Source organism: Chiloscyllium punctatum, chromosome 40, assembly GCF_047496795.1.
Source record: "Chiloscyllium punctatum isolate Juve2018m chromosome 40, sChiPun1.3, whole genome shotgun sequence".
NCBI classification, from domain to species: Eukaryota; Metazoa; Chordata; class Chondrichthyes; order Orectolobiformes; family Hemiscylliidae; genus Chiloscyllium; species Chiloscyllium punctatum.
The window spans coordinates 22389496-22406552 of NC_092778.1; the positions used below are offsets into that span (position 1 = coordinate 22389496).

The window sequence follows — 17057 nt, forward strand, 5'->3', positions numbered from 1 at the left end:
TTGAAATTCTAGTTTTACCTATCTTGCCATTTATGGACTTTGGAGATATTAATTTAACAATGTAATAGTCATTGAAATACTAGGGAGGCTAGTTTTGTTTTCCCCTTTCTGTAGGGAGGAAAGCAGGAAATAAATCAGTCATTCATCCTGGCTGCAGAAAGCACACACACCCTGGAGAAGGAATAACATGACACATCATCATCTAAATGTTTTATCGATTATAGAACTACAGGGAGAGGCTGAATAGGCTGGGGCTGTTTTCACTGCAGCATCGGAGGCTGAGGTGTGACCTTAGAGAGGTCTGGATAGAATAAACAGTCAAGGTCTTTTCCCTTTTTGGAGGGTGTTTTGGGGGGGGGGGGGGGGGGGTGCAGAACTAGAGGACATAGGTTTACAGCGAGAGGGAAAAGATTTTAAAGGGATCTAAAGGGAAACGTTTTCACACAGAGGGTGTGCGTGTATAAAATGAGTTTCCAGAGGAAGAGGTGGAGGATGGGACAATTACAACATTTAAAAGGCATCTGGATAGGTATATGAATAGGAAGGGTTCAGAGGGATATGGGCCAAGTGTTGGCAAACGGGACTAGATTTATCTAGGATATCTGGTTGGCATAGATGAGTTGGACCGAAGGGTCTGTTTCTGTGATATACATCTCTATGACTGAGTATTACATAACCTTCAGTACAATTAACAGCAAAATATTTACATTTCAGCCTCGTTGAAATACTATCCATTGAAAGATGACAGAATAAACAAAAGTTGACAAACAATTACTAGAAATGTTAAGATCATTTACTGCACATGCAATGAATCAACAGTGGATACAGAATTGAAGTACCAGCTTTCTATAGGCTGAAATTTCTGCAGTATGTCTCGTTGCCTTTGTATTCTTAGTGAAGAAAGAAAGAAGTGAAATCAACCACATTCTAAAACACGTGGAAAATTAAAATCATAGAAGGGTACAAACACAGAAGAGAGGTCATTTGGTCCATGGCTCCTGTGCCAGCATTTTAATAGTTACAATGGCTGTGTTTGCTGCTACCAAACTGCAGGAAGTGCATACATCACATTAGGTGAATGTCTGACAACAGTTTTTTCTATAAAGAAAAAGAATTGAGTGCTTTACGAAAACTGTTTTGCAGTGTTGACATTTTTACCACAAATTAACAGGAAATCTTTCTCAACATTGGTGCTGTGACAATCAACTATTGGCCTAAGCGTTGGAACACTATGCAGAAATTGAACAAGGCCATTTGCTTACCCAAAAAGGGATAAAATAATTATGTCTCCTTTCCTTTCACAATCCTAAAAGTATAGTGATTTTCACACATTCTTTATATACATTCAGTATCTTAATTCAGTCTTTTTAAATGTAGCTCATTCTTGTATTCTTCAATTTCACAGCAGGGCTGCATTTCATATGAAATAAACTCTAATGAAAGACTGGAGACTCAATGTTAGCTGTTTCACTCCACTTGTGTTGCCTGGACTACTGACTATTTCTAGCACATTTTAATATCTTCCATTTTTAGCACCTGCAATATTTTGCTTTTGAAAAAAAAATCCAGCACGAGTTATCAAGTTAGGCAACAACAAAAAAAACAAGCACAAGCAAAAAAAGGTATAAACTAGCTTAAGTAGCAACTCCAGCACAATTCTCATTATTCATTGACAAACAAGAACACCTCACCTCATCGATCTCTTTGATCCAGCGGTCAATCCCATCAAAGGACCATCGATTAGTGATGTCATAAACTAAGAGTATACCCTGAGAAACAAAACAATTTTCCATTTGCAATTCTATTTTTTTCTCTCAAGAAAACAGCTAAATACATTAAGATAGAGATTTATTCACAACCTGTAGTTAGCAAGTCCTGAATTTACAATGGGAATAAAGGAAAAACAGAAGGAAACAATAGGAATTTCTAAGGCAGCAAGACATAACCCAGAGTTACAATGCAATCCTCTGAAAACCACAACTTTGAATAAACATTTGTATTCATTTCAGTGTTTTTCTGCACAATGAGTATTTGAAGTACAATGACAATTTAAATAAAGCAGCTTCATTAAGACTAAGCTGCAAAGACATGCCTTTAACATGAATAATAGAACATGATTAAATGAGACTTATTTACCATCATCACTTTTTAATGTTAGAATTGCACTATGATTTTGGAAGCAAAAACCAGTAAATGGCAGCCACACAATGTGTTAATTAAGGATGTGAAGAAATTATAACAAATGGATCTATGTATGAAGAAGTGTCAAGTGACGTATCAGACAGCCAACATGGAAAGGCAGCGTATTATGAATGGCATGAATGAGAGTTCCAGCAGCAGGAAGACCTGATATCCCCACAGACAAATCTTTAAGGTAACCTAATGCTGGTAGGGTACCGTGTGTTTACAGATAACAGAATAAATGCAAGCACACAACACTAAAACTTCATTAAATCAGTAGTTGGGCCTCAGCTGGAATATTGTGGACAATTCTGGTCACAATACTTCAAAGATGTCATGACTTCATGACTGGGTAGAAGTTTCAATTATAAGCAATGTGCCCATTGGGCTATGTATGGGCACTGCTGTGCAGAAGTCTGCAAGGTAAGCTCACGTTAAAGTACTATCCTTTGATGCCATTCAAAAAACTTTTAACAGTAAACCAACCCACATTTTAAAGACAACAGGAGCTGTATTTAGGATACTTCTTGGAACAGAAAAGACTATAAGCAGACTGAAGAGAGATTTCAAAGACCAGAATCCTTGATAAAACAGGATTGTATTCCCTCTGATGAGTGGGCCAGATTTATAATAATTAGCAAAAGGACCTGGAGACTGAGAATTTCCCCCCCCTTCCCCAATTGATCATCAGAAACTGGAAGACTGTATCAAAGAAAAGTAAGCAAATGGATTCATGAAACAGTGGTGGTGATAGAGAGCCGGAACATTTATACACTCGTATGCACCAATCCACACAAACTAGACTGAAGGCACAAGACTTATTTTTGACTAAATTTCCATTAAGATGGAAGAGTACAAACTGAAAATAAAGCCTCTGGTGATGTGACTCTTTGGCATCAATGTCAGTTGATAAAATCATGATTTTTCCTCTGAATTACCCAGGTATAAAGTTGATGCTAGCTTTGTCATTGGAATGGCGTGCAAACTTAAGACAGATGTGTGCAACAGGGTAAAGGAGCCCAAATCTCTCTATTCTGTGCAGTTAAGTCAATATACATGTATTGACAAACAGTCATTGGAATGGAAGTGAAGAAGGGGAGTTCTGGAGGGCAAGCTAATATTCCTTTCCCAACAACCATAACTAAATAATCAAATGAGCTTTAAGTCTTATCTCACTGCTGTTTACAGCATGCTGCTGTCACTAGTACTATATTTGCATACATAACAGTTACTGCATTCCAAGAGTAGTTTGTTGGCGGTAAAGTGCTTAGCTATATCCTGAACTTATGAAAAAAAGTTATTTACAACCACAAATCTTTCCTTTAAAACACAGTGGAAATTACAACTCATTTTGAATTAAATATTTGGCAAACAGTTTAACATCACAGAGGTCGAGTGGCAGGAATCATCAGCGCACACAAAACTTGATCAAATGAGGGTCATCACATCTCAGGCTAGAGGTGAAGTTGAGAAGGTCTCTCAGAGAGACCCGAGTCAGTGTGGGAATTGAACTGTTGCTGCTGTCACACTGCATTAACCATCCAATGGCGTTAACTGACGCCTCCTAGCACTGTACTTTACATAGCAAACAAACTGCAGCAAACCAGGTGCTCCAGATTTCCTCCCACAGTCCAAAGATGTGCAGATTAGGTTAATTGGCCATGCTAAATTGCCCATAGTGTCAGGTGAAGGAGTAAATGTAGGGGAATGGGTTTGGGTGGGTTGCTCTGAGGGTCCGCGTGGACTTGTTGGGCCGAAGGGCCTGTTTCCACACTAAGTAATCTAACCAAATCTAATCAAACAGCCAGAATGAAAATTAGCTCACAAATACGGTATTTTTAAATTTCATATACAACTCAATTATGAAGATGAAAATCAATAAAACTGAATGGAACAGCAATATACCTTTTATTAGCATACACATTAAAAATTTTATTTTCACAGCTACTTTAATTCTATGGAAGCAGAATTATTAGCTAGCCACGGAGTGTTCTGTGGTTTTAAAACCAAAATTATTTCTGACTGGTATAATTTTCTTGGTTTCTTTGCAAGATTAAGTTCCCCTGCCTCCAATAGATCTGGAATTAAATGTCTGAGTGTACTACATAAGTCAGTGGGAAGGCTTACACAATCAGATGAGAATTAATAGCCGAATGACTATTACTGCTTATTTTTATGACATGGTTCTCATGAAAGTACCCTTACTGCAGAGGCAACTGACCACAAAACTTCCCTGTAAGTTTTGTGAAGTTGCTACACATGAACATTGATTTCTCATTGAAATATGCTACAGAAAGTTAAGGCTCACTCATCATTTCTCTATGTTTGCACTCGTTAAATCTCATTTTTTAAGGCTACAATTAGCAGTCGATTGTTCACAAGGTGCCAGATGTCCATTTGGATCATTATTGGTTCACGTTCCTAATAACTTACATGAACAGAATATTTGAGCAAGGAAAGATGGAACAGAATTGGACAATGACAGTAAATGCATTTCCACCAAAGTCAGGGGCATTAAATATAGAGTCAAGTACAATTCATTCATTTTTGATAACATTAACCACATTTTCAGTTAAAAACATTTTTAGTCTAGAATGGAAAAAAAAAGAACTGGTCCTCCAAACACAAGTAGTTCTCTCCCATACTTGCTGTTGATTGGCCAGGGAGAAAGGGCCAGAGCAGCACCGAGTTCGAGGCTAGGCTAGGATTTGGGAACAAAAGCTACGGCTGGGACTGGGAGCCAGTCCAGTTCTGCCAAGCCTGGAAAGAGGAGTGGAGAGGTGCAATTTTATCAGGTAGCTGTCCACTGGGTTCAGTGACTGGCACAATTGAAGTAGGGAAGCTATAGGGAGGGTTTTGGGGTGGACGAACACTCAGCTAACTGATGGAAAACTTCAAATCACCAAGTAATGAATTATTTATAAATAAGGTTGCATGTGTTTTGGAGCAGTATTTTGAGGAAAAGTGCAGCGGAGATCATTGCAATAAACTTGAGATACAGTAAAATGCGTACCAACTATTTGTTCAAAAATATTCCAGGTTTGTGAACATGCACTGGAAATACATGCTATGACTTCAGTCTCCAGAGGGTGTGTTTAGTTTGTGAGCAGAAGTGTGTGTCAGTTATTTTGCATAATTAACTTGACATAAAATAATAGGCATAAATAAGAAATTAATGCCTTCCTTGTATGTTGTGGCTTTAGGTTTAGTGATAATTGAAGATAGCGATACATTCTAAATCTGCGAAGTGCAAAGACTCTATACATCACCACTAATAAAAAAGATATAGTTACTAAATGACTGCACGACCTAATCAAAGAGTTAAACGAGATTTACAAAATGGCCTTGAAAACTGCAACATAGCCCGCAAGAGGAATTCTTTAGAGAAAAGTGTACACTGTGGTATTATCTTAGTTTAATCAAAATAAACTCCCTTGAGCATGGTCACTATATGTTCAGTGTCATGAAGGGGACAAACTTGAAATGCAATGGTAAAAACACCTTAAGTGTACTTCTATAAAAGGTGGTCTTGCAATCTTATGTGTGCGCAATGACATATTATTAACTAAATACATGTGTTAATGACTTCAATTCGCCAAAATAGTTAAAGTAGTAGAAGAGGAGATAAGCAATGATTTAAATAAATTATTGACAGATGTCAATTACAAAGCAAGTGCTTATTATTATTTCAAAGACTTGCTAATACACAAAATTGGTAAGTATTTTATTCTCCACTAAAATGAAATTAATTGACTCAATGTGCACTTGGAATGAACCTAAAAAAAATTTTCAAACATTTCTTCCAATATTACAAATCACTGAAGGGAGCTGCCCACAAAGATCTCATCACTTCTGTGGCGCAAGCTTCTCTTTTCTCACAGCAATTTAAAACTGGAGCTACCAAGGGGATCACTTGCCACGTAGCAGCAACAGCCAATGTTAGCAAGCAGGCAGGTTTTCAATCGCACTGAAATATTCATACACAGCAAACCAGTGAGCTAGAAACACTTAATATCCGTCAACTTTAAGTTTTCAGATAGCAAAATAAATGATTACTTCGGTTTTTATCATGATTCAAAGATAAATTTTGAAGATACAAAATCAGTGATTTTATAAAAAGAACTGTTGACCTAATTTTTTTTAAAAAGTCAGCTTTTTCTGAGCAAGGGTAGATTTTAGGTGCAATTGAAGTTTGTGTACCATTAAAATCCAGTTAAACCTCATCTAACAGTGCAGCTTAAGGATTTTTAAAGTTTCATTAACAAGAATTGAAGCTCCATCAATCCAGTTGATTCCTTTTTTTAGTTTTGGGTTGCCTCACAGCATATTCTCTGGAGAACACAATCACTTGGGGAGTCTGCACATACAAAAAAAAACTAAAAATGTTGTCAGTTTCAGAGGGATAATGATGTGGATTCTTATCGCTTCATTGTTACTACTACTACTGTAACAGCTGGGCAACAAGCTTGATTTCAGTAAAAAAAAATATTTTTCTTCATTAAGCAGAGTGACTGCAGAGATGGAGAATGGAACATTTTCCAATTTTGGGCACACTATATTGGTGTCAAGTGCTCTTCAGTAACAGAATCAGTGTTTTTAAACAAGACAGAAACATGTCCTTTGGCCCACAGCATCCATGCTGGCCAAACATCTAGATATTTGAAACCAACTTTCCCATATTCGGTCCTTAGCTTTGAATGCTGTGGCATTTCAACTGCTCATCTAAATATTTAAATGTCTTGAGGGTTCCCATCTGTACCAGCCTTTAAGGCAGGGAGTTCAATATAGACGCAAGTGAGGACTGCAGATGCTGGAGATTAGAGTCGAAAGTGTGGTGCTGGAAAAGCACAGCAGGTCAGGCAGCATCAGAGGAGCAGGAAAATCAATGTGTCAGGCAATAGCCCTTCATCAGGAAGGAGGCTAGAGCCTCGGGGGTGGAGAGATAAATGAGATGGGGTGGGGAGAAGGTAGCTGAGAACGCAGTAGGTGGATGGAGGTGGGGGTAAAAGTGATAGGTCAGAGGGGAGGGTGGACAGAATACGTGGGAAGGAAGATGGACAGGTCATGAGGGCAGTGCTGAGCTTGAAGGTTGGAACTGGAATAAGGTGGGGAGGAGAAATGAGGAAACTGGTAAAATCCACATTGATGCCATGGGGTTGGAGGGTACCAAGGTATGTGGAGATGAATTCAGTGGGACAGGAGCAGGCTTAGACTATGGGTCGGCCGGGGTAGTCAGGTTTATGGATCTTGGGTAGGAGGTAGAATCAGTTTGGGAATCCCGCACCGCCTATGAGGTTGGAAGCTGTGGGTGGGAGATCCCCTGAGGTGATAAGGTTGTGTACAGCCTGGGAGTTGACAGCTTGGTGATGGGAGGTAAGATTGTGTTCGAGAGGGCAGGAGGAGGGAGTTCTGTACAGTCATCACCCTCTGGGTGAAAAAGAGATTCTTAAATTCCCACTTAAACCTCCTGCTCCTTTCCTTAAAATGGTGCTCCCTGATTAATGACCCTTTTGTGGAAAGCTTCCTCTTTATCTATGCCCTTTATAATATTGTACAACTCAATTAAGTTGCCCCTCAGCCTTTTCTGTTCAAGGGAAAATAATGCTAGACTATCTAGTCTCCTCATAGCTGAATCACTCTTCCTCAGACAACATTCAGGTGAATCTCCTCTATACCCACTGTACAGCAATCTCATTTTTCTCATAGTGCAGTGATTAGAATTACATTAATATTACTTCTAATGTTACATATAGCTCAATCGTAACCTCCTCATTGTTTTATTTAATGCCTTGACGAAATTCAAAAATTCTGGATAAGTGGTGCTGGAAGAGCACAGCAGTTCAGGCAGCATCCAAGTAGCTTCGAAATCGAAGTTTCAGGCAAAAGCCCTTCATCAGGAATAAAGGCAGTGAATCTGAAAGGTGGAGAGATAAGCTAGAGGTGGGTGGGGGTGGGGAGAAAGTAGCATAGAGTAGAATGGGGGAGTGGGGGAGGGGATGAAGGTGATAGGTCAAGGAGGAGAGGGTGGAGTGGATAGGTGGAAAAGAAGATAGGCAGGTAGGACAAGTCCGTTCAAGTCATGGGGACAGTTACTGAGCTGGAAGTTTAGAACTAGGGTGAGGTGGGGGAAGGGGAAATGAGGAAACTGTTGAAGTCCACATTGATGCCCTGGGGTTGAAGTGTTCAGAGGCGGAAGATGAGGCGTTCTTCCTCCAGGCGTCTGGTGGTGAGGGAGCGGCGGTGAAGGAGGCCCAGGACCTCCACGTCCTCAGCAGAGTGGGAGGGGGAGTTGAAATGTTGGGCCACGGGGCGGTGTGGTTGATTGGTGCGGGTGTCCCGGAGAGGTTCCCTAAAGTGCTCTGCTAGGAGGCGCCTAGTCTCCCCAATGTAGAGGAGACCGCATTGGGAGCAACGAATACAATAAATGATATTAGTGGATGTGCAAGTAAAACTTTGATGGATGTGGAAGGCTCCTTTGGGGCCTTGGATGGGAGGTGAGGGAGGTGGTGTGGGCACAGGTTTTACAGTTCCTGCGGTGGCAGGGGAAAGTGCCAGGATTGGAGGGTGGGTTGTTTGGGGGAGTGGACCTGACCAGGTAGTCGCAGAGGGAACGGTCTTTGCGGAAGGCGGAAAGGGGTGGGGAGGGTAATATATCCCTGGTAGTGGGGTTTGTTTGGAGGTGGCGGAAATGTCGGTGGATGATTTGGTTTATGCGAAGGTTGGTCGGTTGGATGGATGGTGAGCACCAGGGGCGTTCTGTCCTTGTTACGGTTGGAGGGCTGGGGTCTGAGGGTGGAGGTGCGGGATGTAGACGAGATGCGTTGGAGGGTATCTTTAACCACGTGGGAAGGGAAATTGCGGTCTCTAAAGAAGGAGGCCATCTTGTGTGTTCTGTGGTGGAACTGGTCCTCCTGGGAGCAGATCCGGCAGAGGTGGAGGAATTGGGAATACGGGATGGCATTTTTGCAAGAGGTAGGGTGGGAAGAGGTGTAATCCAGGTAGCTGTGGGAGTCGGTGGGTTTGTAAAAAATGTCAGCGTCAAGTCAGTCGTCATTAATGGAGATGGAGAGGTCCAGGAAGGGGAGGGAGGTGTCAGAGATGGTCCAGGTAAATTTAAGGTCAGGGTGGAATGTGTTGGTGAAGTTGATGAATTGCTCAACGTCCTCGCGGGTGCACGAGGTGGCGCCAATGCAGTCATGAATGTAGCGGAAGAGGTGGGGAGTGGTGCCGGTGTAATTACGGAAGATCAACTGCTCTTCTACGTAGCCAACAAAGAGACAGCCATAGCTGGGGCCCATACGTGAGCCCATGACTACGCCTTTAGTCTGGAGGAAGCGGGAGGATTCAAAAGGAGAAATTGTTAAGGGGGAGGACCAGTTCGGCCAAACGAATGAATGTGTCAGTGGAAGGGTACTGTTGGGGACGTCTGGAGAGGAAAAAATGGAGGGCTTGGAGGCCCTGGTCATGGCAGATGGAGGTGTAGAGGGATTGGATATCCATGGTGAAGATGAGGCGTTGGGGGCCAGGGAAACTGAAGTCTTGGAGGAGGTGGAGGGCGTGGGTGGTGTCTCAAACGTATGTGGGGAGGTCCTGGACTTGGGGGGGGGGGGGGAAAGAATAGGACAGTGTCGAGGTAGGTAGAGATGTGTTCAGTAGGGCAGGAGCATGCTGAGACAATGTGTTGGCCAAGGTGGTCAGGCTTGTGGATCTTGGGAAGGAGGTAGAACCAGGCAGTGCGGGGTTCCCGGACTATGAGGTTGGAAGCTGTGGGTGGGAGATCTCCTGAGGTGATGAGGTTCTGTATGGCCTGGGAGATGATGGTTTGGTGATAGGGGGGTGGGGTCATGGTCGAGGGGGCAGTAGGAAGAGGTGTCCTTGAGTTGACATTTGGCTTCAGCAGTGTAGAGGTCAGTGCGCCAGACTACCACTGTGCTCCCTTTATCCGCTGGCTTGATGCTGAGGTTGGGATTGGAGCAGAGGGATTGGAGGGCTGCGTGTTGTGAGGGTGAGCCCATATGCCACCTGCTGCATTCAAGAATCTATGAACAACATGGCATTGCTCGATGAATTGTAGTTTCCAAGATAACAGAACATCTGTAACCTCAGTAGTGTACCCACCAAATATTAATAATGTATTACTAATTAATCTGTTTTAAACAGTAAACTAAAAATTTAATTAACTTGACAAAATCTGAAATCCAAAATATATTGTTATGGAGTTGAAGGCGTATACTGTACCTTTCAGAGTGAATGCTGTTCTGTACTGAGAGCTTACAAGAGCGGTCTCAGAGTGTACTCGAAAATTGAAAATATGTAACATTTGGCTGTGAAATAGATACCAGAGTTGGTTGCTATTTTGACAACAATTCAAATAGACCAGTTTAATCTGTAAGTTAGCTCGCTGAGCTTGAAGCTTTGTTTTCAGACATATTGTCACCATACTAGGTAATATAATCAGTGAGAGTTCTCAAAAATCATAAACCAGTTTAAATTATGCCCCAGAATACTAAAACCCAACTGAGTTTGAATTTATTGTTTTGCCAACATTGAACCAAATGAGATGATCTGATGTTGGTGATATAAAGAAAGGTAGGCATTTTGAAAATCAGACAGCGCAACTGCCAGGGGGAGACCCATGACATTGAAACACACTATCAAAAAGGTACCTTTTCATATGAAATATCTTCATAAGAAGAAAAAATGATGACCGGGGAGATCTTCAGCTATAAGAACTAAGACACCAAAGACGACAGCCATTGTATGGTTTTAAAATAAAACTAATGTAACTTTAATAAGTGTTTTATTGGGAAAGTATATGGTTATAGAGTTGGATGCCGGTAATAAGTTGTTAAAAGAAAAGGGAAGCTTAAGAGTTGTGAATAGTTGTTTAATGTTCACTTTTAGAGTTAGAGAATAAATTGATATTATTTTCTTTAAAATAGTGGAATTTGGGAGTTCTGTCACTCAAGTTAATAGATTACGAGGAGAGGTGAGCTTTTCTTTGTGTTTAGTTTAATTAGCAGAAGGGTTCACCGCTGTGTTATAACAATACAAACTATTAATTGCACAAGTCAGAAAATTGATGCAGAGGTGCTATACATGAAACTAAAAGACTCAGCTAAACCTTCTTCAATACCAAGACAGTTATGCAGTTCTATTCATCAGATCTCCATAGTTAATTTCATGAACTGGTCTCTTTTTGGTAAAAGTCATTTAATTAAAACTATTTTATGATGCAGTTCATCAACAGATACAGCAGACCCGGTGACATTTATCGTGCACATTTATAAACATATAACCACACAGACCACAATTACATCAGTCACATGTGAATTGCAACAATACTCTGGCTTAAAGACTTTTAGCAAGTTAGTAAATGGATATATAAATTTGCAACTGAAACAAACAATACTTTCAAATGATGGCAAATGTTATGAAACACATGTAGTCAAACTTTTATCAGATTAAGTGATTCGATCTTGAATTGCATACCTGTGCACCTCTGGAATAGGATCTAAAGATTGTGCAAAACCTCCCCTGACCTGAAGTGTCCCTGAAACAAAAGAATAAATTTATCAACAAAAACATTCTTTCAAAGCAATTCATTGTTAGGGTAAAACATGCAGGGGGATAATTTCATATATTTATTAAAATTTCTCTTTCAAGATCAGTAAATGAGTTTCCAAATTTAATAGGAGTAATTTAACAATTTGATTAAAATCAAAATGAGAAAATACTGACATTTTTCCATTTTGAAATAATTAGATTTTTTTAAAACTCATATATAAATTTATAGTAAAGAAAAACAAAAGAACTGCTGATGCTGTAAATCTGAAATGCAAGCAAAAGTGCTGGAGAAACTCAGAAGGTCTGGCAGCATCTAGAGAGAGTATGCGCAAGAACGGCAGAGTTAATGTTTCAACTCCAGCAACCCCTCATCACAAATGAAAACAGCTGGAAAGAAGTGCTCTTCAGGCTGTGGACTCAAGACGTTAGCTTTGCTTCTCTACAGATACTGCCAGACATGCTGAGCTTCTTCAGCATTTTGTGTTGAGTGTTTTATGGTATTTTGCGCTACTGTAGTGTACCTATTTATTTTCAGTATTTTTTATTCATATGGTCATTTAAAAGCTGCATCTCCATAATGTCTCTTGCAAAATGTGCATTGCTTGTTGTGTTACCTCAATCTTTCTTTCCCCTCCAAAATATAATAATATAACCGCATTAGGGAACTGGAGCTGGAGCTGGATCACTCTGGAGGTACAGGGAGTTATGAGAGGAGTTACAGGGAGGTAGTCACTCCTAAGGTACAAGAAAAAGGTAGATGGGCTACAGTCCCCTGGAAAGGGAACCGGCAGGCAGTGCAAGGATCCCCTGTGGCCATTCCCCTCGACAATAAGGATACTGTTTGGGGGGGGGGGGGGGGGGGGGGAAACACACCTTACCAGGGGAAAGCAGTGGGGCAGAGTCTGTCCCTGCTGCTCAGAAGGAAGGGAGGGGGGGGAAGAGGAGCACAGCAGTAGTCATTGGGGACTCCACAGTTAGGGGGACAGATAGGTTCTGTGGGGACGAGAGACACTCACGGTTGGTGTGCTGCCTCCAAAAGGTGCCAGGGTTCGTGATGTCTCTGATCATGTTTTTGGAATCCTTAAGGGGGAGGGGGAGCAGCCCCAAGTCATGATCACCAACGACATAGGTAGGAAGAACGATGGGGATTTAAGGCAGAAATTCAGGGAGCTAGGATGGAAGCTTGGAGCTAGGACAAACACAGTTGTTGTCCGTGCCACGTGCGAGTGAAGCAAGGAATAGGGAGAGAGAGGGGAGTTGAACATGTGGCTACAGGGATGGTGCAGGGAGGGAGGGTTTTGGATTCTTGGATAATTGGGGCTCTTTCTAGGGTAGGTGGGATCTCTACAAGCAGGATGGTCTTCATCTGAATCAGAGGGATACTAATATCCTTGGGGGGGGGGGGGAATCACTAAGGCTATTGGGGTGGGATTAAACTAATCCAGCAAGGGGATGGGAACCAAAATTGTAGTTCAAATATAGAAAAGGTTGAGAGTAGGGAAGTCCAAAATCAAGTTTCAGGGATGCAAGATGGCACCAACAAGCAAGAAGTTGGTTTGAAGTGTGTCTACTTCAACGCCATCCGGAATAAGGTGGGTGAACTTGCAGCATAGGTTGGTACCTGGGACTTCGATGTTGTGGCCATTTCAGAGACATGGATAGAGCAGAGACAGGAATGGTTGTTGCAGGTTCCAGGATTTAGATATTTCAGTAAGAACAGAAGATGCTAAAAGAGGCGGAGGGGTGGCTTCGTTGGTCAAGGACAGTATTACAGCTGCAGAAAGAATGTTTAGGGGCTCGTCAACTGAGGTAGTATGGGCTTAGGTAGGCCTCCAAATAGTTCCAGAGATGTAGAGGAAAAGGAACAAGGGGCAAAGCCACATTAGATTTGGTACTGGGTAATGAGCCCAGCCAGGTGTTAGACTTGGAAGTAGGTGAGCACTTTGGTGATAATGATCACAATTCTGTTATGTTTACTTCAGTGATAGAAAGGGATAGGTGTATAAACACTGGGCAAGAGTTACAGCTGGGGAAAGGCAATTACAATACAATTAGGCAAGATTTAGGAAGCATAGGATGGGAAAGGAAACTGCAGGGGATGGGCACATTAGAAACGTGGAGCTTATTCAAGGAAAAGTTCCTGTGTGTCCTAGTTAAGTATGTACCTGTCAGGCAGGGAGGAAGCTGTACAGCGCGGGAGCCATGGTTTACAAAGGAAGTGGAATCGCTGGTCAAGAGGAAGAAGGCGGCTTATGTTACGATGAAATGTGAAGGCTCAGTTAGGGTGCTTGAGGGTTACAAGGTAGCCAGGAAAGACCTAAAGAGAGAGGTCAGAAGAGCCAAGAGGAGACATGAGAAGGTGTTGGCAGATAGGATCAGGGTAAACTCCAAGGCTTTCTATAGGTATTTAAGGAATAAAAGAATGACGAGAGTAAGATTAGGGCCAATCAAGGATAGTAGTGGGAAGTTGTGTGTGGAGTCAGAGGAGATATGGGAAGCACTTAAGGAATATTTTTCGACAGTATTCACTCTAGAAAATGACAATGTTGTCAAGGAGAATACGGAGATACAGGCTACTAGACTAGGTGTGATGGAGGTTCACAAGGAAGAGGTATTAGAAATCCTGCAGAGTGTGAAAATAGATAAGTCCCCTGGGCCAGATGGGATTTATTCTAGGACCCACTAGGAAGCCAGGGAGGAGATTGCCGAGCCTTTGGCATTGATCTTTAAATCGTCATTGTCTACAGGAATAGTGCCAGAAGACTGGAGGATAGCAAATGTGGTTCCCCTGTTCAAGGGGAGTAGAGACAACCCAGGTAATTATAGACCAGTGAGCCTTACTTCAGTTGTTGGTAAAGTGTTGGAAAAGGTTATAAGAGATAGGATTTATAACATCTAGAAAAGAATAATTTGATTAGGTATAGTCAGCACAGTTTTGAGAAGCGTAGGTTGTGCCTCACAAACCTTAGAGTTCTTTGAGAAGGTGACCAAAAAGGTAGATGAGTGTAAACTGGTTGATGTGGTGTATATGGATTTCAGCAAGGCGGTCGATAAGGTTCCCCACAGTAGGCTATTGTACAAAATGCGGAAGAATGGGATTGTGGGAGATAAAGCAGTTTGGATCAGTAACTGGTTTGCTGAAAGACGACAGAGGGTGGTGGTTGATGGGAAATGTTCAGCCTGGAGTCCAGTTACCAGTGGTGTACCACAAGGGTCGGTGTTGGGTCCACTGCTATTCATCATTTTTATAAACTACCTGGATGAGGGCTTAAAAAGGTGGGTTAGTAAATTTTCAGACGACACTAAGGTCGGTGGAGTTGTGGATAGTGACCAAGGATGTTGTAAGTTACAGAGAGACGTAGATAAGCTGCAGAGTTGGGCTGAGAGGTGGCGAATGGAGTTTAATGCAGACAAGTGTGAGGTGATTCACTTTGGTCGGAGTAACCGGAATGCAAAGTACTGGACTAATGGTAAGATTCTCGGTAGTGTAGATAAGCAGAGAGATCTCTGTGTCCAGGTACACGGATCCTTGAAAGTTGCCACCCAGGTTGACAGGATTGTTAAGGCGGCATACAGTGTTTTAGCTTTTATTAATAGAGGGATTGAGTTCCAGAACCATGAGGTTATGCTACAGCTGTACAAAGCTCTGGTATGGCCGCACGTGGAGTATTGTGTACAGTTCTGGTCACCGCATTATAAGAAGGATGTGGAAGCTTTGGAAAGGGTGCAGAGGAAATTTACTAGGATGCTGCCTGGTATGGAGGGAAGGTCTTATGATGAAAGGCTGAGGGACTTGAGGCTATTTTAGTTAAGAGTGTAGAAGGTTGAGAGGTGACTTAATAGAGACAAATAAGATAATCAGAGGGTTAGATAGGATGGACAGGGAGAGCCTTTTTCCAAGTATGGGGGTGACAGTGAGCATGAGGGGGCATAGCTTTAAATTGAGGGGTGATAGATATAGGACAGATGTCAGAGGTAGTTTCTTTACTCAGAGTTGTAAGGGGATGGAATGCTTTGCCTGCAACAGTGCAACAGTAGTAGATTCGCCAACTTTAAAGTACATTTAAGTTATCTTTGGACAAGCCTATGGACGTACATGGAATAGTGTAGGTTAGATGGGCTTCAGATTAATGTGACAGGTCAGTGCAATATCAAGGGCCGAAGGGCCTGTACTGCACTGTAATGTTCTATAGTCTAAGTCTAAAAGTCCTGTTTTGAAGACCATTAGGCCTGCTGCATCTTATTAGCAATGTTTTCAGGTGCCAAATCCAAAACTGGCCAATCAAATACAGTTTGGACTCTCCTTTCAGCATCAGTTTTACTCTTTAGGCATGAAAAGCTACATTTTAAATTGGATCTGAAGTCAGCTAAAATAAATTAAACAGCTGAAAAACAGAATGTTTGCTTCTTACTCCATGAACAGCAATGTATTTAGACACAAGTCAAATTAAACATGACCTTTAGGGGGTCCCTTCATGATCGAGAGTTTTTAAAAACATTTTGTTTTATTCATGGTGGGATGGGAATGTCATTGGCTGATCAACCAGAAAAGGCAGTAAACATTGCTCTTGAGAAGGGTGGTGGTGAGTTGTCATTTTGAACCATTGCAGTCCATGTGTGGCAGGTAGACTTAATGCTCTTAGGGAGGCAATTCCAGGATTTTGACCTAGTGACAGCAAAGGGACGGCAATATATTTCCAAGTCAGGATGGTGAATGACTTGGAGGAGAACTGCAGGTGGTGAGTTTCCATATACCTGCTGCTCTTGCCCTTCTATATGCAAGTCGTGGATTTGGAATTCCACCATCAGTATTATTTAGGAGGACAAGGGCAGAAAATGAATTAGAACACTACCATTGCAGGTTCCCCTCCAAACAATTCACCATTCAAACTTGGAAGTAAATCACATTCCCAAGTCTCATGATCAGTAACACCTTCCTCTGTCAAGAGGGAGTAGATCTAGTGTGCTTTCCCCAAAATGTTACTTTGTAGTAATAACATACCATGTTTTACTGACCACGTTTATTGCGGTGTCTCACCCAAAATAAATAGTTTGTAGCTCTACCTTCTCCAGCTTAGGAATTAGTTGAGCAAAAAGATGCCTCTGCCCTGATATCTGAGCCAGTACAGTCTTTATGGGACATCATTGTGTTCTTGTTCCTCAGCTCAAACAGTCTTAGTTCAAACTCCTGTCCAGAAACACACGTCTGTGCACGTGCATGCGTGCACGCACACACACACGTTTGAAATTCTAATTTCTGCTGCTCTGATTTTAATCTCACTACCACAGTTCTGCTTCATTGACTTCAG

General features: G+C 41.7%; 1 protein-coding gene across 3 annotated transcripts in view; it reads right to left on the reverse strand.

Annotated features, from left to right (window-relative positions):
- The window catches only part of rab40c (RAB40c, member RAS oncogene family), an 87931-nt gene that overhangs the window by 13336 nt on the left and 57538 nt on the right, over positions 1-17057 (reverse strand). For all 3 annotated transcript variants that reach the window (XM_072559470.1, XM_072559468.1, XM_072559471.1), the window contains 2 exons: positions 11674-11734; positions 1692-1769 (listed from right to left, as the gene is read on the reverse strand). In XM_072559470.1, the coding sequence (XP_072415571.1) occupies positions 1692-1769; positions 11674-11734 (139 nt within the window). The remainder of the gene's footprint in view (positions 1-1691; positions 1770-11673; positions 11735-17057) is intronic.